Consider the following 24,042-nt stretch of genomic DNA (forward strand, 5'->3'; position numbering starts at 1 on the left):
TCTGTATGATCTCTATTGTCAAAAATAACCAGGCAGGGAGCAGGTGAGTATGGTTCTTTGATTAGGTCAAACAGGCTACAGAGCTTAACCACTTCCCGAACCACCCATTGACTATAAATGTCCTTGGGCGGTCAGTTTTTCTCTGAATGGATTTTCCGGAACGTCGCTACATGCTAATCGTGCAGCTGCCGGGTGGGTGGCCCGCTGTCAGTGACAGCAGGGCGCCCTGGGGTGAAGGCAGGGAATGCGCGCTGTGTATACAGATCAGGAAGCGCTATGCCGCTGTCCTGGCCCGTTGGTCATGTGACCGCCGGGGCCGGGAGAGTGCAGGAGCTGTCAGGTCTTCCACAGACCTCGATCAGCCCTGCTCTGAGGCTGTGCAGCATTGTATAGTGCTGTACAGCCTCTACTATGTCAGCCCCAGTTAAAGGAGAAATCAATTGTGAAAAAATAAAATAAAATGAAGTTAAATATCCCCCAGAGGTCTTGTATGACCTTATGGGGGACACAAAGTGTAAAATAAAAATGTAAAAAAAAAAAAAGTTTCACATTTTGAAAAGAATGTCCCCCCCCCCCCAAATCCATTATTTAAAAAATAGAAGAAAAAAAATAAAATAGACATATTTGATATCATCGCGTCTACAACGACCGACTCTATAATAATATCATATGATCTACCCCATCAGGTGAATGCCATAAAAAAAATAAACATTGGGCCAAAACAGATTTTTTTGTGAGCTCACCTCCCAAAAAACATAATTTTAATCAATCAAAAAGTCATATTTACCCCAAAATGGTAGCAATAAAAACATCACCTAATTCCACAAAATATGAGCCCCCACATAAGGCCATAGCCATAAAAAAAAAAAAATAATGGCTTATGAAAAATGCAACACAAAAACATGATTTTTTTTCTAAAAATGCTCTTATTGTGTAAAATGTAAAAAAAATAATATTATAGACGTATTTGGTATCGCCGCGTCCGTACTATTTGATTACTGTATGGAGATATTATTTGAGCACTGTAAAGTGGCATTATTTCAGCTTGTTGTATTATTTGAGCCATGTATGTTGACATTATTTGTGCCCTGTGTGGAGGCATTATTTGGGAAGGTTGTATGGTTAGTGCTCAGTATGGTGGTACTAGTTGCGCACAGTATGGTGGTATTTACGTTTTTTGTCATTGGTGTTTAGGCTCTGCATGCAGTGACTGGCTAATTGCTAAAGGTTAATGCTACGGTTCACTTCAAAGGATTACTTAATGTTCATATGCTATATGGTTCACCACCAAAGTTATCTAATGGGTTTATTTCTAAAGTTGTTTAAAGGTATACTTCGATTATGTGCTTTCAGTGGTACAGATGGTTAAAGTAGCTTTGTTTAGGACTTTGTATTCCAAAAGGCTGCATATAGGTAGGAAATAGTTAACTGGCAGTTCTTATTGACAGTTGCTGGGTGGTGGGCTGGGCCTGCTCCCCTGGTTAGAGAGTTCCTGAAGAACAGACCTGCTGCCTGTGTGAAGCTGAAGCAAAAGCAAAATTTGTCCATGGAGATTTGCAATTTCAAGCTGCTAGAAAAGCAACTATGCTGAGACGTGAGAACCAACCTCTGAGGGAGAGAAGGACAGACTTTTTACAGAATGTTGGGGACAGTGCTTGGACAAAGACAGTGAAGCATAGGCTATAGACTTCACTGCATGTGGTCTGAGTAATATTGCTTCTGGCGCCCGCCACACTACTGAGACGGATTGGCCATCCATTTTAGGTCTGTACCCCGCAGTTGGGCATTGCAGAGAGATATTGAGAGAAATTGCACGCCTTTATTCAGTTGGAAAGATTGCTTGTATCTACAGGGAGGACCACCATAGTAGCCACCCCTATACATAGTCTTTGCCAAATTGCCTACTTTGTGATACAGCTGAGAACTGGGCCTACTACTTGTATTTGCACTGTGACACCCATCATCTACTCAGTAAAAGAGAAACTCTATTTTACTATTACCAAACAGGCCTGGTTATTGGTCTCCATATCCAACAACTTGGTGCCTTTTCTCCTGCCTTGCACCCCGCTACTCATCTAACAGCAAGGACACCCCAGCCACCTAGGATGGCCAGATCTCCTTCGGCTTTAGGCCGGGCAGTCCAGTTTCCTGGCTCTCTGTCTCGATGCAAGGCCTGAATGGACACTTGGGTGTCCTCCTTTACTATAGCTCAGACAGCAGCATTGTGTTGGAGAGGGACATAATTTAATGAGGTTGGGGGGATGGTCTATTATGTTGAGCTTTTTTGGGGTGAAGCTCTCTAAAGCCACCGCCAGGCAGGAGACCCCAAAATCTAAGGTGTGCCTCATGGCGAAGAAAGGTTGTGCCCCTCCACACTCTCCACGACCGTCCTTGGAGTAAGATGGAATCGGACTATCCACCTAAAGGACTATAACCACCCTCTTGTGAGCGCTGTGGCATCCCCACACTTACCAAGCACAGCACCCTACATGGTATAGGGGTTGTGCTTGGTATTGCAGCTCAGTTTTTATATATTCCAATGGGGCTGAGCTGCGCCTAGCTCAAGTGACCAATAAACATGACGTCACTGGCTTAGGGAGAGGCCTAAGTGCTCTTTGTGCCGCAACCTTGTCATACAGCTGATCGGTAGAGGTGTCAGGAGTCAGACCCCTGCCAATTTCATAATCATTAATATGTAAATCCCAGAAAACCTCTTTAATTCCTATATAAAGTATTTGCATTGATATGGGGGAGGGCAGAAAAAGGGAAGTGAAACCCCCCTAAAAAAAAACTATGGAATGGGAAAGGAAGAGGAAAGAACAGGGAAGGAGGAAGGAATACCTAAAAGAAATGGAACAGATAATTAAATGGGAAGCAAATTATCGGGAAGAAAAATAGAAGAAATAAAGTAAACAATATGCAAAAGATAATTAAGTAGAAAAGGGTAAGGAAATGGAAGTGTTAATGGAGAGGAAATAGAAAGGAAATGGCATGGAAATGGACTGGAAGAGAGATTGGAAGAAAGGGATATTTTAAGGAAATGGAATTGAAAAGAATATACAGAATGGAAATGGAAAGAGAAGAAAAGGGGAGATGCTAGGAAAAGGATATAGATCCAGAGATGATGTTAGATATAAGGACATGAACCATGGTTGGACTTCCCACCTGTGTATCCCCCAGTGCGTCCTGACTCAATACCCAATAATCATCCAAATAACCCGTTTAATGATGTGTACAATGTGAAGACAGCTTAATATTTATTTCCCGTTACAGTTTCAGGTGAAGGACAAGTCAGAGTAAAGCTCATAGCAGAAGAAATCCAGCCAACGCCTGGTGAGTACTATGAGGAACAAAGGAACAACCGACTGCTTGCGGCCACCACTAGGAGGAGCAGAGGAGCTAACTGTGTACTATTGCGCTCTATGTAGAAACCATATGCAGTGAGCTCCCTCTAGTGGTGCCTGTGTGCAGTCCAAATTAAATCTGTATGTAAGGGGATATTCAAGCTTTTTATCAACCTCTGTACAGATATATGGACATGTTAAAGGGGTTCTCTGGGAATTAAGAAAATGAAAATACTTAAATATTACTTTATTATAAATATATTCTCAAATACCTTTCATTAGTTATAATGGCTCGTTTTGTCTGGGGAGCAATCGTCAGGGGAAACAAAATGGCCGCTGTCCCATTAGTTCACACAAAACCTGTCCTGATCCCACATGAGGACAAGTTACTTTACAACACTGAGGTAAAGAGCTGCCTCATCCTCTTCCTCCTCTCTACTTGTCAGGGATTATGATCCTGAATACAGATGATAAGAACTTTAGCTGAATCTCTGGGAAATTTAGTTTCAGAGACATGAAGTACAGAAAGGAAGGACAGGACAGGCTGTGGTAATGGAGACGGTAAACAAGTGCTGCTGCTGATTAGCCACACCTCACCCTCCTCTCATGTCTCCTCATCATCTCCATTCCCACAGAGATTCACCTGTATTTAGGATCATGATTCCTGACACGCAGAGAGGAGGCTCACTTTGGCTTAATGTAGTGAAGTAACTTGTCCATTCTGTGTGATTAGGACAGGTTTTGTGTGTACTGGTAGGACGGCGGCCATTTTATTTCTCCTAATGATTGCTCTCTAGACAAAACAAGCCATTCTAAGTAATGAAAGGTATTTGTGAATATATTTATTATAAAATAATATTTAAGTAATTACATTTTTTTTGGATTCCTGGAGAACCCCTTTAAGCACCCTCTAAGTCATATTCTTTATTCCTTGCACTACAGCACCAAACCCTGTGCCACATCCTGTTCTGAGGTGGTCCTCTCCGGAGTCTTGGGCAGGAGTCGGCGAGGGCTGGGGAGGACACACTTCCAACATACCACAGGCAGGAGATGATGTGATCATCCTACCCAGTAAGTGCACAACATCTCAAACAAGTATTCTACAAGACCCCATCTCAGCTCCACCACTGTCTCGATGTTATGACTAGGAGTCTCCTGGCTGTGGGCGTCCTGCTTGCTGTTAATTTACAGGCCCCTCCAGTCTCTGCTGGGATTCATCTGTAATACATTACCTCTCACATATGTAGGACACTTGAAAATGAGCAATAAATTTGGGGGATATGAATCATATCTGTAAAGTAGTTGGCAAATGACTGCAAATCTCTCCCGGCTGTGGAGGAATTAAAGTAAAAAAATGCAACTTTTATCTGATCAGTTACGATTGATGACCTCAGAAAATGGGCAAAAGCCTCATTTCCAAGGGCAGGGCGTAGAACAGATTTCAGACCTGCCAGTGACTCAATCTGAGGGATGTGACTCTAGGAGTATAGAGCAAATCTTCTCCATGAGGAAAAATAGGGAATTGTACTTTAAGCAGTTTCATTATGTTTCCATGTCTAAATGTCGCACAGAAAGGAAATTAGGGCATTCCTGCTGCAGATGTCATCAGTTATTTATGGGGGCTGTATGGCAGCTTTCTGAATGCTATAATATGATGTTGCCTAATTTTGTTTTTGTTTTATTATGTTAAAGCGTACTTGAGTTTTTAAAAAAATGTGCTGTCTGCATCCGTAGCCCCGCAAAAAAGATAGAACATGTCCTATTCTTGTTGGTTTTGCGGACAACGATACGCATTGTTATAATGGATCTACAAAAAAACGTACAACACGGCCGGCATCGGTATTTTTTGCAGATCCGCTTTTTGTGAACCGCAAAATACATGCGGTCATGTGAATGCACCCTAAATGAAATAAAATTGTGTGTGAATGTCCAGGGCTTACCTTACATTGGATGGCACCTGGTATGATGCAGTCCATAGGATGTCTTTTTTGAGCTGCTTACTAGCATACAGTACTCAAGTATTAGAGCCATGCAGTATTCCAGTTATATCAAATAATATTACCATACAGTGCTTATACTACCAAATTGTGGTCAAATAATTCCACCATACATATAATACTTAAATAATACTGTCACACATTGCTTAAGTAATGGCACCATACATACAGTGGTCCTAAAATAGCAGCATATATACACTGCTCAAATAATACTGTCATACAGTGCTAAAACAATAGCACCATATGTTCACTGTAAAAACAATACATCATACAGTGCTCAAATAATACTATGATACCGTGCTGCTGGGCTGATTTCCAGCCAGGTGAGGTCAAATACCGGACTGGATTTTAAGTTCCGGTCCGGGTTTTGGCAGCACCTGGCTGTCCTTAAATAGGCAGCTGGGCTCAGATGCCAGGTCTGTGTGCTGGGATCTGAGGCCTGTGCTGGAGAGCGGAGACCCTTGTGTCAGGGGAACAGGCTGCCTAAAGCCTGTATTTGGACTTTCTGAGCAGAACTAAGGTGACTTTTGTTATATTAACTTGCCATTGTTTTTGGCATTATGTGTGAATAAACACTGAAATTTGAAATATGAACTTGTATTCTTCCTCTGTACTGCGCCCACTTATCCTAACTACCAGAGTGAATCCCTACAATTCGTGGAGGACGCAGGCAAGAGCAGTGAGGCTGGCGTGAACACCGATATTTTTGGTTTGCATTTTTCCAGGCACAGTTGTATGTCGTACATTAAACCAGCTGTATTACAACCAGTGCCCCACGACAAAATGGAGGCTGTTGTGAAGGCCCTCACGGAGGCTAACCTGCAGCAGCGAGAGACAAACCTGCACCAACGCAAGGCTAATAAGCAGCAGCAGGAGACCAACCAGTTGCTGCTACAACATGTTATGGCAGCAGGAGCAATCCCAAACGTCCACAATACCTGGAAAGCAGTCCGTACCGCGATTCCTAAGATGACCTCCGCAGACGACATCGAAACCTACCTGGCAATGTATCAGAAAGTAGCCATCAGGGAGAAGCTACCGAGACCAGTGGGCTGAGGTCGTCGCTCCGTTCCTGGCATCCGATTCCCAGCAAGTGTATTTCGACTTGCCCGACAATCAAGCGGCCGACTACCAAAAAGTAAATGGTGAGATTTTGGCAAGACTGGGGGTGAATGTGTTGGTCCAGGCGAAGCGGGTACATCAGTGGGGGTTTAAGCCGGCAAAGCCTGCGAGACCCAAGTATTATGACTTACAGTACTTCACTTCTTGCAAAAGTGGCTACAGCCTGATTTGCTAAGTCCCACGGCTATGCTGGATAGACCATTGGCTGATATGTTCTGGAGGGCTCTGCCACCCCCTCTCCAGATGTCTCCTGGCAATGCACTGGAAATGGTGGACCTGGTGGAGAGCTACGAGGCTACTAAGAATCTTACGGGGGGTTCTTTTTGGGGGGGCAGTCAAACCCCGTAAATCTCCATCCCAGACCCTGCGACTTGTACCAACCAAACCCACCCGGATGTACCCCCTACGAACCTGGCTCCGATAGTCTGCTGGCGGTGTCAGGAGCCTGGCCATGTAAGAGCTGACTGTCCACATCAGGTGGAACCCATGGATGCTAACTATGGCTACTGTCAGTCGTTATATGCCAGGAAGCTGTGTGCAGCAGGTACCCCAGAAACTCTAAACCATTTGTGCCGGGTGGAAGTTGGAGACACTCCAGTGGAGGCTCTGCTGGACTCAGGGAGTCTAGTGTCCCTAGTAAGGGCTCCCCTGGTACGGTCAGCAGAGTATACGGGCAGGAAAGTCATCCATGGAGACTTAAAAGACTATCCCACCGCCCTGATGTCTCTAACCACAGGGGCCGGCAGGTGGACTCAGTGCCAGTTGCCACAAATTTACACTACGAACTTATAATAGGGAGAGACTTCCCGGCACTGTGGCCTGCTATGAGAGTGACTGATACCTATGAGACAGGGGTAACCCCAGCAGAGTGGCTTGGCTCCAGGGGGATGCAAGAACCCTGGGAACCTGAGGCCGAAGGGCCAGTGGTAGGGGTGACCGCCACTTCGGTGGAAGAGGGGAGGTCAACCCCACTGAATGTAATGGTGGGAGATGAAGAGGACTTGCCGCCGGGGCCTGAGCTGGCCGACCTTAATGTCTCTGGGGATAATTTTGGTACTGCACAACACCGAGACCCAACCCCATCCCGAGCTTGGGGAAATGTATTAATAGTAGATGGTGAACCACAACAACCGGGGGCAACCGTTTTGTGGTTCATCAGGATGTGTTGTATCGGGTAAACCAACTGCGGGGTGAACATATTGAACAGTTAGTGGTGCCCCAGGCTTATCGCAAACTCGTGTTTAAGTTAGCCCACCAACATGTTCTTGGGGGGGCATCTGGGAATGCAGAAAACACAGGACCGGATACTAGAACGGTTTTACTAGCCCAGTGTATATAGAGAGGTGGACGAATTCTGCAAGTCTTGCCCGACCTGCCAGGCAATTAGCCCCCAGCACCTTTTTCACAGTCCCCTGGTTCCTCTCCCGATCATCGAGGTACTGTTTGAGCGAATCCCATTGGACCTCGTAGGCCCAGTACCGAAGTCCGCTAGAGGACACCCACACATCCTGGTTGTCCTAGATTACTCCACTTGGTACCCGGAGGCGGTGCCACTGCGCCATACATTGGCTAAACTGATAGCTAAGGAGCTAATGGAAATGTTCTTCCGAGTGGGGCTACCTAAATAGGTTCTGACTGACCAGGGGACCCCTTTTATGTCTAAGGTCATGAGAGAGCTCTGTAAGTTGCTGCATATTAAACAGTTACGGATGTCCTTTTACCATCCGCAAATGGACAGTCTGGTTGAAAGTTTTAATAAAACATTAAAAACCATGTTTAAAAGGGTGGTGTCCAAAGATGGGAAGGACTCGGACCTTCTTCTGCCCTATCTCATGTTCGCTGTGCGAGAGGTGCCCCAGGCCTCTACCAGGTTCTTCTAATTGCTTTATGGCAGATATCCTCACGGTTTGTTGGACGTAGCCAAAGAGGCGTGGGAACAGCAACCCACTCCGCATAAAAGTGTCCTGGAGTACGCTACCAAGATGCAACAGTGGATAGAGAACAGATCTACCGTGTTAATTTTCTTAAGCCGTGGAAGGATAGGGAGACCTCTACAGAAGGCAGTCCGCTTCCGAGTTTTCTAGGGGGAGAGGTTCCGGCCCCTTTGTTTGATGCACAGGAAGCGGTTGCCACCGTAAAAGTTGCTGACAGCCTCTCCTCTAAACAGGCTCAGGAGGCCAGGGAGTTTTAGTCAGAACACGGATGTGTTCTCGGACCTCCCTGGATGCACTTCCACAATCCAGCATGACATTGTCACGGAACCTCAGGCCAAAGTCCGGTAAAAACCATACCGGGTACCCGAGGCTCGGTGACAAGCCATCTCGGACGAAGTGCAGTTAATGCTGTCGGCCAGTACTATAGTCTTAATATCCAAACCAGACGGGATGTTACGGTTCTGTAACGAGTTTCGTAAACTGAACGAGATTTCCAAATTCGATGCGTATCCCATGCCCCGGGTGGACGAGGTTATCGAGAGGTTAGGACAAGCCCGGTATGTTTCTGTTTTAGACCTCACGAAAGGGTACTGGCAGGTGCCGTTAACGGAGGCTGCCAAAGAGAAAACTGCCTTCGTCACACCTGAAGGGCTGTATCAGTACAAGGTGCTACCCTTAGGTCTGCATGGGGACCCCGCCACTTTTCAACGGCTTATGGACATTGTGCTGCGTCCACATCGTCGGCACACTTCTGCTTACCTCGACGATATTGTCATCCACAGTACCGACTGGGAAAGTCACCTACCCAAAGTGCAGGCTGTAGTGGACTCCCATTCGTAAGGCTGGCCTAACTGCTAAACCCCCAAAAATGTGCTGCTGGGCTGATTTCGAGACAGGATTTTAAATGCCGGTCCGGTTTTTGGCAGAAGCCAGGTCTGTGTGCTGGGATCTGAGGCCTGTGCTGGGCTGGAGAGCGGAGACCCGTGTGTCAGGGGAACAGGCCGCCTAAAGCCCGTATTTGGACTTTCTGAGGCAGAACTGCCACCAAGGTGACTTTTGTTATATTAACTTGCCATTAGGTGTAAAGTAACACCAACACTGCAAAAGTGACATTTTGTTTTTGGCACCATGTGTGAATAAACGCTGAAGTTTGAATTACGAACTTGTATTTTGCCTCTGTAATGCGCCCGCTTATCCTAACTACCAGAACGAATCCCCACACTAGTTACCTGTCATATGTCTCCTAATTCCATATTACTGAATAAATGCCCTCGGGACAGCAGCGACCCCTGCAGGAGCTGCACTAGTGGCCATCCTGGCTTGCACCCAGATCTCCCAGAAATGGAGTAGAATTTTGTTTTTGTTTTTGTTTTTTGTTTTTTTGTTTTTTGTTTAGTGTTTGTTTTGATTATAGAGGTGTATCACCTGACCCTTCAATGTATGCATAATTTTTTTTTTATATTTCTTCCGAATTTTCTCCTCTTTTTTTTACCCCTGCTGACACAAATCCTAAACATTCAGCCGGAAATCTTGTTCGCTACACGGATAATGAAAAATTATTATTACTGAAGCCCCCAATTTGCAGAGATGTATTTCCAGATTTTCAATATGTCACATTTCTGACACCAGACGTATATCGGCTGCAATGAAAATATGTTCGAATTCTGAGCGAAAGGAATGTTGTTTTGAAGGGTATAGATATGATATCACGCTGCCTCGGGCGCTGCTTCCACTTTTTTTTTTTTCGTGTTGGAATTCACTCTGTTATTCATTTTGCGTTTTTCTTTGAACTTTCTGTGTTTGAAGAGATGAATGCCGAAGTGCTGCATCTTACATAATGGCTCCTCTGTTAGACCTGATTTCCATTCAATGGCATGCTATGATGTTTTATATAGAAATGGGGCTGATCAAAGGCAGCCTGTGTCCGCGTCGCAGTCATTAGCAACTTTTCAAACTCGTCCGCTTAGCATTCGTCATGTACCTGCAAATTATCATATTAAGGCAGCGCCACGATGTATCCTGTTGGGTGGGTTGTTGTGATTTTTGTTTTTTTACATAAAAAAAAATGTTTGATTTTTTTTTCCCCAACTGTAATGTAAACAAATCGGAATCTTGCTCCATGTCGTGTATGACGAGACGCGTTTAGAAGCGGAGGGATGTCAGGTGTCTCTTCATACTGTAGGTAAAAGTCTGGTGACAGGAAGGGGAGTAAAGTGTGATTGAAAATGGAGTAATAAATGATGTGATAGTAGATTAACTGGCACTTGGTAGGCCAGAATATATCTATCTATCTATCTATCTATCTATCTATCTATCTATCTATCATCATCTATTGATTGTTTTCATATCTATCTGTCTATCTATCATCTACCTAATATCTATCTATCTCAGATTTTTTTCTTTCTTTCTTTCTTTCTTTCTTTCTTTCTTTCTTTCTTTCTTTCTTTCTTTCATCTATCTCAGACATTTCTCTCCTTTCTTTCTTTCTTTCTTTCTTTCTTGCTATCTATTATCTATCTATCTCAGATCTTTCTTTGGTTCTCTTTCTTGCTATCTATCTGTCTAATATCTATCTATTTCAGATTTTTCTCTCTCTTTCTTTCCTTCTCTTTCTTGCTATATATCTAATATCTATCTATCTATCTATCTATCTATCTATCTCAGATCCTTCTTTCTTCCTATCTATCTATCTATCTATCTATCTCAGATCTTTCTCTTTCTTTTTTTCTTTCTTTCTTTCTTTCTTTCTCTTTCTTTCTATCTACTATCTATCTATTTATCTATCTATATATCTATCTCAGATCTTTTTCTTTTCTTTCTTTCTTTCTTTCTTTCTTTCTTTCTTTTTTGCTATCTATTATCTATCTCAGATCTTTCTTTCTCTTTCTTGCTATATATCTAATATCTATCTATCTATCTATCTATCTATCTCTCTATCTCAGATCTTTCTTTCTATCTATCTATCTATCTATCTAACTCTATCTTGTCTAATTAATCTGAATCGGCCAAGAAATTTGATTCAGGTGCGAGTTGATATTGTCTTTTACATAAGATATATGCTGTGTACGTATATATATATATATTCATATGTTTTATTGATCAAAAATCTACAGCACAACACAAAACAAGTAGGTGAGTCTTGTGTTAACGACTGAGCAAATTAGCAAAAGTTATTTTAGTTAACTAGCTGGTGCTAATGGTGCCATTGTAAAATACAGCTCATTCTGCAAAAATACAAGCCTTTATATAGCTATGTTGATGAAGAAATAGAGAAGTTATTTTTAGAATCCAGCAATTAAAATGAAACAAAAAAAATGTTCTTCTCGTTGGAGGACAAAATAGACTTACGTGTAGTTCTGACGAGCTACATACAAGCATCTGATATAACATATGACAAGGTTGAGATGCTTCCAAAAATAAAATAATGGGTGTTTTCTTGAATTATTGTATTTTTTGATTGGTAACTGAATGCTTGTCATGCAATTTCTCCTATTTTTCCTAGACAGGAGCATAGTAGTTGACATCGTTCTGCCTCCTCTTGGTGGTCTTTATGTACTTGGAGCTCTTGAATTTCCCCCAAACGTCAGCAATGAGCTGAGTGTTGCTTGTATCCTCATAGCAGGTGGACGTCTAAGCATTGGTGAGTAATTTACATATTGTTATCACTTTTATGATTTACCTGTATTAAAATGTCACAGAATTATCTGTAGCCACTTATCACCCTTTGCACTATGGTGGGTTTTGTTTATGGTGTGTAAGAACTGAGAGACTGGTGGATTGGAGAGTATATTCCCACAGGACCTCAAAGTCCAACCAAATCGTCAGAAGGCTATGTCTGTATATGATATGTCAAGTATAGCAGCACTAAATGCTAGTCATGTTGACTACATAGTAGGCCCATACACCGACACACCAGGGACAGCCGGAGAGCCCTAGAGACAGGCATGGGATCCAGCCGGTTCTCTCCGGTTCTGCCGAACCGTTTGTTAAAATTACAGGCGGTTCGCAGGACCGGTGAGAAGCAGGGATCCCGACCCGGTCCTGCAGCTGCGCCTGCACCAGTGGCGTAGCTATAGGGGTGGGGGCGGAGCGGAAGCCGAGAGGAGAGGCCCTGTCACCCTGTGTGACGCGCACTGTGCAGGGCAGCTGGGCAGGCGAAGTGAGGAGGGGCCGGGGGAGCGGCTTCAGTTGAGGTGCGACGCAGGACTTAGTCACGTACCTCACTGTGACCTCCTGCGGCGGATCTCGCGAGATGACGCGATGACGCGGCGCGGGAAGGCACAGTGAGCGAGGCATTGGTGACCGCCTGTACCAGGATGCCACAAGCTGTGAAGGAGAGAGAGGTAAGTATTAATTATTTCTCCTAAGCAGGTGCCTACTCCACCTTCCCCTCATCCTGACCCAATGTTTAGATTCTTTTAGCCAAACAAGAGTTATGGATGGGGTTGATGACAATATTTAAGGTGGCCACACACAGGGAAACACATCTATTTTGCCCACAGAGTAAGAGCAGCTTTTTTAAGCGGTACTCCACTATGTAATGGCCCCCTCTTTATTATTAATATAATGACCCCCTCTTTATTATTAATGTAATGGCCCCCTCTTTATTATTAATGTAATGGCCCCTCTTTATTATTAATGTAATGGCCCCCTCTTTGTTATTAAAGTGGGGGCCATTATATTAATAATAAAGAGGGGGCCATTATATTAATAATAAAGAGGGGGCCATTACATTAATAATAAAGAGGGGGTCATTATATTAATAATAAAGAGGGGGCCATTATATTAATAATAAAGTGGGGGCCATTATATTAATAATAAAGTGGGGGCCATTATATTAATAATAAAGTGGGGGCCATTACAGTAATAACAAAGAGGGGGCCTAAGGCTTTTTAAAAGTTGAGTGGTATGTGTGTAGTGTATATATAGTGTATTTGTGTGTAGTGTATATATGGTGTATGTAAATATGTCGTGACTGTGTTGCATATATATGGTGTATGTATATATGTGTCATGACTCGTGACGCGCTGCGTATCCACCGCTGAGTAGGGAACCTGTTGTTAAAAATTTGAATCCCACCCCTGCCTAGAGATGTGCAACGTAAAGCTCTTGGGTCCCAATGCAATATCTGGATAATACTGGTAACTTATTATGTGGCAAAGAGGCCTTTGGGCCCCCTCAGGCACCAGGGTTTGGATGCAACTGCTAGTTCTGCACTCCCTCACCTGGTGCCCCATATCATTGCTAGCCATGTTGTTACTATCTTAGTTCCAGCCTGGGTCTCCTTTCCACAAGGACAAGGACACCATAGTCTGATTGATGGTATGTACATCCTTGACCTATCTCTTGCCATTTATGTTACTGATGTCCTCCAATGTGGGATTGGGGCTTGGTCAACTACATCGTTGAACTGAAACATCTCAAAGTTATATCCTTAGAGATAACTTGCTCTTCAATCTTGAATGTTCTCCTGGAGGATCTTTTCCCCCCAAAGTATTTTGTCAAATTTTTAAATCTGATTTTGCATTCTGTAAGATTGCCTATGTTGGCGTCTGTTTTACCCTAAGAACATTTTTGCAAGATTTCTTATCGATGTGCCTTGAATCTGTAAAAAAAATAGCTTTAGGCTAAAATTAATTTAATTTCTGTCTCGTTAGGTCTTGAAAATTCCGGTCTTTTTCAATCATTTTATTTTCAGGACGACTCTTTAGACTTACATGTGTTAAATGGTTGCAAAACAATTCTTCTTTCAGGGCTGAGTGTTCCAAGCCCCCGAGTTAACATTCGGCCCCCATCTGTCCTTGTCCGTTGTTTAAGGCCCCTAGGGGATTTTTCTTTCCAACCCAGCTGTCCAAGTTCCACCACACCCTAAAGAAATCCTAACATAGTGCAGATAATGAGGTATGTTGGTAAACAACTTTAATAGAAATTGACATCCCTATTGGTGAATCCATTCTTCAGCCTTGTAGCTCTTCTTCCATGTACACGTTCCTTGCTGGACTTACCAATGAAATGCGGCAAACATATGACTCTATGACTTAGCATCAGATCCAGCAGGCCGGATGCTGTCTCACATCTCAATCATACTACTGATGACATGAAAAGCCACAAGCTATATGAAATGGTTCTAATTTGCTTCGAGTGACAGGGGAACAATTTAATTTGTTGATTTCCCTAATTATGTTCAGACGGTTGCACGTATTGCAAAAAATATCATATTCAGTAACTACAAGTATACCTAAAAACTAGGGGGTCTGCCACAAAAACGTCAGGTGGTCTGGGGAGAAACCAAGGAAAAAGGTGTTTTAGATTATTTATTTTTTTATCTTGGCCTCTAGACAGAATGCATAGAAATAGGAGGGCAACACATGCAATCCTCGTCCACAGATACTATCATTTTTGACCAGTGACCTCCTAACTACTGTTGCTGAGCTTTACAACTACTGGCCCAAAATGTCTTATGTTAGGGAAATAACTACACGTGACTCTTAAATCGGCATTACATTGTAAAATACTGTAGTTTGTAAGGCTGAAAAAAAGACATCTGTTATCAAATCCAGAGGAAGGTGAAACCCTCATGAGGTAGCATAGCTCCCAACTTTTGAAAAGAGCAAAGAGGGACATTATGTGCGGCAAACACATTTTTCTGAACTAGGCCACGCCTCTAACTCCACCCAACACTAGCAAAGCCCCTAATCCCATGACATGTCCTGCTTTCTCACAGCCGCTATTCTTTGGCAGTTAAAGAAACAGCCGAGTGACCAGCCTCATAAACTTTAACTGGTTATAAAAATGGCCGTGTGACAACTGTTACTTAAACTGCCCCCACACCGCCATTTTTCGAATCCATGTGCATATAGGTAGTGATGAGGTAACCACAGACCATACGTTATAGTCCGTTGAAACGGAATCCATAACAGAATTCTTAGATAACCCGAACCTTGTACGCCAAACTTGAAAACAGAAGTTCGCTCATCACTATCTATCTACAGACTATTCCAATGCACTGTCCCATGTAAATTACGGTACATTTCTCTCTAAATACAGCCTCCTTCAATGTACAGTCCCATGTAAATAACATCATTCTGTCATGATCAGTGTGGGGTAAAAACTCCACACTAAACACAGGAGGGAAGGGGGACAGTAACTGGGCCTGGAAACTAGGGAAGTAACTCCTACACAACCCTAATCCGGGCTCTAACTAACTATCAATATGAATAGACCTTGAAGGTAGGAATATTCATATGCTGTATACCTAGGCCCTTATATCCCTTTAAGGCCCTGGAATGAGGTTAGGACCAGAGACAACCCATTCCTCCCCAGATGGACGAATGGAAGTCTCTGTCTCAGGCCCAGATACAAACAACAGGGAATATAGCAAACACAAAACAATAAGAAAAGACAAGACTTATCTGAAAGTAGAAAACTGCCAACTCAGAAACACCACAGAGTACAACCGACCACCTAGTTAGAAGGGAGGAAGAAAATCTTTAAACCGCACCTCCAAGAGTGAGAAGCGGCTACTTATGGGAAAGGCAAATCACCAACAAGCAACACCTGAAGCAAGTGGTGTGGTATTCACCAAAACACAAACACAATAAGATCAACAGTGAACGTGTCAATTTAACCCACGAGTTGCCAGTCTCTCCAATAACCTGATACCTGCCACGGGAACGTCCGTGACAGTACCCTTCCCCCCCCCTTATACGGGTGACCTCCAGGCACCCAGGACCGACCTTATCTAGGTGAGATCTATGAAAGACATTCACTAAACGATTGGCATTAACGTCGGATGCAGGCACCCACATCCTCTCCTACGGTCCATAACAACCCCAGTGGACAAGATATTGAAGGAATCCATGGAGAACCTCGAGAGTCAATTATTTTCACGATCTCGAATTCCAAATTACCGTCCACCATGACCGGAGCAGATGGCAAGGAAGATGGCTGTAAAGGTTCTGCACTGGCCACCAATGATATTCAAACTGGGGAGGGAGGGGGGTCTGCCCCCTGCTGCCTGGCAGCCCCTGATCTCTTACAGGGGGATATGATACGCACACTTAACCCCTTCAGGTGCGGCACCTGAGGGGTTAATTGTGCGTATCATAGCCCCCTGTAAGAGATCGGGTGCTGCCAGGCAGCAGTCATGTACACAGTTTGTAGTATATTCTAACTAGAAGCGTCCCCATCACCATGGGAACGCCTCTGTGCTAGAATATACTGTCGGATATCAGTTTTCACGATGTAACTCAAATCCGATGGTATATTCTAACATAGAGGCGTTCCCATGGTGATGGTTAAAATATACCATCAGATTGGAGAAAACTCCGATCCGATGGTATAAAAGGGATTCCTGACTTTACATTGAAAGTCAATGGGGACGGATCCGTTTGCAATTGCACCATATTGTGTCAACGTCAAACGGATCCGTCCCCATTGACTTGCATTGTAATTCAGGACGGATCCGTTTGGCTCCGCACGGCCAGGCGGACACCAAAACGACTTTTTTTTCATGTCCGTGGATCCTCCAAAAATCAAGGGAGACCCACGGACGAAGAAACGGTCACGGATCATGGACCTACGGACGCCGTTTTTGCGGACCTTAAAAAAAAAAACGGTCGTGTGCATGAGGCCAAAGAGGGGCAGAATCAATAGCAAATACAGGAATGTCTTTTTTTTTATGTACTTGGTGATAACCCATGCATGTGGACAAACTGAGCATCAATCAGGTTCACCCCGCCTTCGCTGTCGATAAAATTTCTACAGTTTTTGACTCTAGCGCTACCTTGGCAGTCAGGAGAAATCGGTTAATACCAGCAAAGAACAAATGCACATTCTCTGACTCCCCACTCACACCTCCGATAGTCAGATGGGATTTAGACGCCCCTTTTTGTTTCTCTTTTTGCCGCTGAATGCTTGGACATACAGTACAGACCAAAGGTTTGGACACACCTTCTCATTCAAAGAGTTTTCTTTTTTTTCATGACTATGAAAATTGTAGATTCACACTGAAGGCATCAAAACTATGAATTAACACATGTGGAATTATATACATAACAAAAAAGTGTGAAACAACTGAAAATATGTCATATTCTAGGTTCTTCAAAGTAGCCACCTTTTGCTTTAATTACTGCTTTGCACACTCTTGGCATTCTCTTGATGAGCTTCAAGAGGTAGTCACCTGAAATGGTCTTCCAACAGTCTTGAAGGAGTTCCCAGAGATGCTTAGCACTTGTTGGCCCTTTTGCCTTCACTCTGTGGTCCAGCTCACCCCAAACCATCTCGATTGGGTTCAGGTCCGGTGACTGTGGAGGCCAGGTCACCTGGCGCAGCACCCCATCACTCTCCTTCATGGTCAAATAGCCCTTACAGAGCCTGGAGGTGTGTTTGGGGTCATTGTGCTGTTGAAAAATAAATGATGGCCCAACTAAACGCAAACCGGATGGAATAGCATGCCGCTGCAAGATGCTGTGGTAGCCATGCTGGTTCAGTATGCCTTCAATTTTGAATAAATCCCCAACAGTGTCACCAGCAAAGCACCTCCACACTATCACACCTCCTCCTCCATGCTTCACAGTGGGAACCAGGCATGTAGAGTCCATCCGTTCACCTTTTCTGCGTCGCACAAAGACACGGTGGTTGGAACCAAAGATCTCAAATTTGGACTCATCAGAACAAAGCACAGATTTCCACTGGTCTAATGTTCATTCCTTGTGTTCTTTAGCCCAAACAAGTCTCTTCTGCTCGTTGCCTGTCCTTAGCAGTGGTTTCCTAGCAGATATTCTACCATGTTCTAGAGATGTGTCTGCTGCTAGAACTCTGTGTGGCATTGACCTGGTCTCTAATCTGAGCTGCTGTAACCTGCGATTTCTGAGGCTGGTGACTCGGATGAACTTATCCTCCGCAGGAGAGGTGACTCTTGGTCTTCCTTTCCTGGGGCGGTCCGCATGTGAGCCAGTTTCTTTGTAGTGCTTGATGGTTTTTGTGACTGCACTTGGGGACACTTTTAAATTTTTCCCAATTTTTCGGACTGACTGACCTTCATTTCTTAAAGTAATGATGGCCACTCGTTTTTCTTTACTTAGCTGCTTTTTTCTTGCCATAATACAAATTCTAACAGTCTATTCAGTAGGACTATCAGCTGTGTATCCACCTGACTTCTCCACAACACAACTGATGGTCCCAACCCCATTTATAAGGCAAGAAATCCCACTTATTAAACCTGACAGGGCACACCTGTGAAGTGAAAACCATTTCAGGTGACTACCTCTTGAAGCTCATCAAGAGAATGCCAAGAGTGTGCAAAGCAGTAATCAAAGCAAAAGGTGGCTACTTTGAAGAACCTAGAATATGACATATTTTCAGTTGTTTTACACTTTTTTGCTATGTATATAATTCCACATGTGTTAATTCATAGTTTTGATGCCTTCAGTGTGAATCTACAATTTTCATAATCATGAAGATAAAGAAAACTCTTTGAATGAGAAGGTGTGTCCAAAATTTTGGTCTGTACTGTATATTGATAAAATGTCCCCTTTGACCGCAGAAAAAACATACTCCCTGCTTGCGACTCCTACTTTTGCAAGCAGATCCCGGAGTCTCTCCCCCTAATTGCATGGGTTCATCCTTAGGTATAAGCTTAGGAGTCTCTTCACCCAAAGAGTCAAAGGAATACGGTACATTATGTAATAGAACGTTCTAAGAAAGTGGGCCCTTAGATCTCTCTCTCAGACGTCTATCAATACGTACAGTCAAAGACAAAGCGGCTTCCAAAGACTCAGGATTCTCATGAAAGGCCAAAGCGTCCTTCAGCCTTTCAGATAATCCCTGACAAAACTGGCTACAGAGAGCTGGATCGTTGCACTTAGTATTTATAGCCCACCTCCTAAATTCGGAACAATAGATCTCCGCCGAACGCTCTCCCTGACGCAGGCTGTGTAATTTAGTCTCTGCCAGATATGAGACCTAAAGCTCCGAAAAATGCATCTACTGATCGGAGAGACTGTGATCCGGTCGGCAGAGAAAAAGCCCAAGACTGGACGTCCCCTTTAAGCAACAAAATAATCATACCAACTCTCTGGCTCTCGTCCCCAGATGAGTGTGGACGTAACTTAAAGTACCATTTGCACACTTCCCTGATTCTAATAAAATTATCACTCCCCACCGAGAATCTATCTGGGAGAGCAACTTTAGGTTCAGGAAAGGTCAGGTAACCACTACTAGGATCAGCCAACACTGGTCTCTGCATCTGTGAGACAGTCGAGCAGAGGTCATCCACCTCTAGAGACAGTTCCTTTAGCTGTCCGGTCAGTGCAGCGATAACATCCATGGCTGAACTGATACAGACAACGAAATGGCGGTTATTTGATGGTTTATAATAGGGATCGACCGATATTGGTTTTTTAGGGCCGATACCGATAATTTGTGAACTTTCAGGCCGATAGCCGATAATTTATACCGATATTCTGGGAATTTTCATTTTTGAAAAAAAATATTAAAATTCCCACAAATCTGCTGAAAATTAATGTTTATTGTTAATGTGTATTTTTTTTTTGTAAATCTTTCTTTTTCATTTATATTTTGGTGTTTTTATTATTTTTTTTGTAATTTTTTTTTTTTAACTAACTTTTAGCCCCCTTAGGGACTAGAACCCTTGTCCTATTCACCCTGATAGAGATCTATCAGGGTGAATAGGAGCTCACACTGTCCCTGCTGCTCTGTGCTTTGTGCACACAGCAGCATGGAGCTTATCATGGCAGCTAGGGCTTCAATGTAAAGTCAATGGGGGACGGATCCGCTTGAAGATTGAGCCATATGGTGACATCTTCAAGCAGATCCGTTCCCATTGACTTACATTGTAAGTCTGAACGGATCCGCACGCCTCCGCACGGCCAGGCGGACAGCTGAACGCTGCAAGCAGCGTTCAGCTGTCCGCCTGTCCTTGCGGAGGCGAGCGGAGCGGAGGCTGAACGCCGCCAGACTGATGCAGTCTGAGCGGATCCGCATCCATTCAGACTGCATCAGGGCTGGACGGAAGCGTTCGGGTCCGCTCGTGAGCTCCTTCAAACGGAGCTCACGAGCGGACCGACGAACGCTAGTGTGAAAGTAGCCTTACTGGGCCTGGAAACTAAGTAAGGAACAGGTCACGGAAGGTAGAAATAGTCATATGCTGGATACCTATGCTGGATACCTATGCTGAGGTTAGGACCAGAGATAACCCATTCCTCCCCAGATGGACGAATGGAAGTCTCTGTCTCAGGCCCAGATACAAACAGGGAATATAACAAACATAAAACAATAAGAAAAGACAAGACTTATCTGAAAGTAGAAAACTGGCAACTCCAGAAACACCACAGAGTACAACCGACCACCTAGTTAGAAGGCAGGAAGAAAATCTATAAACCATACCTCCAAGAGTGAGAAGCGGCTACTTATGGGAAAGCCAAATCACCAACAAGCAACACCTGAAGCAAGGGGTGTGGTATTCACCAAAACACAGACACAATAAGATCCACAGTGAACTTGTCAATTTAACCCACGAGTTTCTAGTCAATCTGATCTCCTGGTACCTGCCACGGGAGCGTCCGTGACACATTCCCTCCCTCCAGCTCCTCCAACATACCGTCCCATGTACATAACATCACTCCCCTCCCTTCAAAGCTATAGTGCTAGGCAAATAGCCACTCCCTCCCTCCAAGCAAGAGAACTACAGCTCCCAGCATATCCCAGGCTCTCAGCCTCTTACACTGAATCAGTCGCAGTATGTTCTCTCCTCTGCTAAGCCCCACCTCTTTATCCACTGATCACATGGCTGTGACATCATTGCAGGTCCTTGAACTGCTGAGCTCTGCCTTCTAACGTCATCCCAGGTCCTTCAGCGACTGCAGACAGAGGAGGATGCTGAAAGAACAAGTCCTCCTCAGAGCTCCACAGCCCCCCCTCCTGATGACGAGGCTAGTGGAAAGTGGGCAAGGGGCAGCTGAGGTGAATTGTGAAGTGGGGAGCGGAGGGCTCCCTGCATCACCATTATAATCAGCTGTCTCTGCGTCCTGTGAAAGCAGAGACAGCTGAAAGAGGCATATACCTCCCCCACCTGGGACCGCGGAACAGCGACTTAAATCTGGGACTGTCCCGCTGGATCCAGGACGGTTGGGAGGCATGAGGTAGAAACCAATCAGGCAATCACGATAACTCCTTGGATCAACGACCATTCTCCAAAAACATAGTAGCTATAACCTGTAATATTATTACGCTCCAGAAATACATCCAGGCCCCTCTTGAATTCCTTTATTGTACTCACCATCACCACCTCCTCAGGCAGAGAGTTCCATAGTCTCACTGCTCTTACCGTAAAGAATCCTCTTCTATGTTTGTGTACAAACCTTCTTTCCTCCAGACGCAGAGGATGTCCCCTCGTCACAGTCACCGTCCTGGGGATAAATAGATGATGGGATAGATCTCTGTACTGACCCCTGATATATTTATACATAGTAATTAGATCTCCCCTCAGTCGTCTTTTTTCTAAACTAAATAACCCCAGCAGTCCAATAACACTCTTTTGGTGCTGGGCCCCACCAAACCACAGGCACAATTTAGTGTAAGGACCTACTTGAAAGAGGCCACCGTAATGTGATGTATAAGCCTATTAATTTTGATCAAAAAGTATACAAAGGCCTTGTATACAGTTTATTATTGATGCTAAAGAGGCAAAAGATCAATGCCTAGTGTGTGGATGTGCGATCCATGCTTGTTTAATACAAGGTAAGAAGGTGAGACCTACCGTATTTTTTGCTTCATAAGATGCACCTGATGATAATAGTTTTCATGGAAGGAAAATAGTGAAAAAAAATAATTTGAAATAAAAGGTGGGCTAAAATATATAAAAAAAACACTGTAATGTATGGACATTACCAAACGCCAACAGCAGCATTAAGAACCATTATTACTGTAATTAACGGTAACAGATGAGAAAAGATTTAGAACAGTACACCTCTGGTCATCTAAAAACACTGTTATGTGATTATAACCCCCATCATCCTAAAGAATACACTGATGTACTTTAGGCACTATACATTGGTGTATTCTCAAGGATGAGGGGAGTTATAGCCATATTTAATATAAACACTGTCCAGGGACTGTTCTGTAATTGTCATGTGTTTATATTAAATATGACTATAACCCCCCCTCACCCATAGGAATCCACCCATGTACTGCAGTATATGAATGAATACCTATGGATGAGGGGGTTATAGTCATATATGACACACATTTATAGCCCCTGAGCTCGACTCACCCAGGGACTAGATCCATAAAACCGCCATACACAGCATTAGCAGAACTGGTACAGCGGGAGATAGGAAGGAGGCTGATTAGTGGAGGAGTGGGTAGCAGGATGCACTCACCACTAGGGATGAGCGAACCCGAACTGTATAGTTCGGGTTCGTACCGAATTTTGGGGTGTCCGTGACACGGACCCGAACCCGAACATTTTCGTAAAAGTCCGGGTTCGGGTTCGGTGTTCGTCACTTTCTTGGCGCTTTTTGAAAGGCTGCAAAGCAGCCAATTAACAAGCGTCATACTACTTGCCCCAAGAGGCCGTCACAGCCATGCCTACTATTGGCATGGCTGTGATTGGCCAGTGCAGCATGTGACCCAGCCTCTATTTAAGCTGGAGTCACATAGCGCCGCCCGTCACTCTGCTCTGATCAGTGTAGGGAGAGGTTGCAGCTGCGACAGTAGGGCGAGATTAGGCTGATTAACTCCTCCAAAAGACTTCATTCAGTGATCGATCTGCAGCTGTGGATCATTGAACTGCTGCTATTCAACTGCTCACTGTTTTTAGGCTGCCCAGAGCGTTTTTCATTCACTTTTTTCTGGGGTGATCGGCGGCCATTTTGTGTCTTGTAGTGCGCCAACACAAGCTGCCACCAAGTCCATTTAACCCTCAATAGTGTGGTTATTTTTTGGCTATATCCTACATCAGGGTGAAGCTGTCACACCAAGTGCATTTAACCATCAATAGTGTGGTTATTTTTTGGCCATATACTACATCAGGGGCAAGCTATCACCAAGTGCATTTAACCCTCAATAGTGTGGTTGTTTTTTGGCTATATCCTACATCAGGGTGAAGCTGTCACACCAAGTGCATTTAACCATCAATAGTGTGGTTATTTTTTGGCCGTATACTACATCAGAGGCAAGCTGAGCCTGTCACCAAGTGCATTTAACCCTCAATAGTGTGGTTGTTTTTTGGCTATATCCTACATCAGGGTCAAGCTGTCACACCAAGTGCATTTAACCATCAATAGTGTGGTTATTTTTTGGCCATATCCCAGTCTAATTCTGTCTGTAAACGTATACCTGTCACCCAGTGCCTAAATAATAGGCCTCAAATTTATAGTCAGCTAAATCTGTGGTTATTGCTGTGGCTAGGCAAGTAATTTAGTGTCCGTCAAAGCACAGTTTTTGTTTTGGGTTGAAATACAATTCCCAATTTAGCAATTCTCTAAATTAGTGGTTTCTGCTGTATCAGGCCTACGTTAAATCTATCCCTAAAAGGGTATATTAGATTCAAGGTGCTGATAGGGTCATTCTCAATAACTTCACACACACGCTACTGTGCATATCCCAGTCTAATTCTGTCCT

General features: G+C 43.9%; 1 protein-coding gene across 1 annotated transcript in view; it reads left to right on the top strand.

The window, feature by feature from the left end:
- The window catches only part of LOC122922917 (fibrocystin-like), a gene marked incomplete at its 3' end in the record, with an annotated part of 234,407 nt that overhangs the window by 137,316 nt on the left and 73,049 nt on the right, over positions 1-24,042 (top strand). Inside the window, exons 16-18 of the mRNA XM_044273686.1 lie at positions 3,274-3,333; positions 4,287-4,415; positions 11,900-12,037. Coding sequence (XP_044129621.1) covers positions 3,274-3,333; positions 4,287-4,415; positions 11,900-12,037 — 327 coding nt within the window. The remainder of the gene's footprint in view (positions 1-3,273; positions 3,334-4,286; positions 4,416-11,899; positions 12,038-24,042) is intronic.

Source organism: Bufo gargarizans, unplaced genomic scaffold (genome assembly GCF_014858855.1).
Source record: "Bufo gargarizans isolate SCDJY-AF-19 unplaced genomic scaffold, ASM1485885v1 original_scaffold_1056_pilon, whole genome shotgun sequence".
NCBI lineage: Eukaryota > Metazoa > Chordata > Amphibia > Anura > Bufonidae > Bufo > Bufo gargarizans.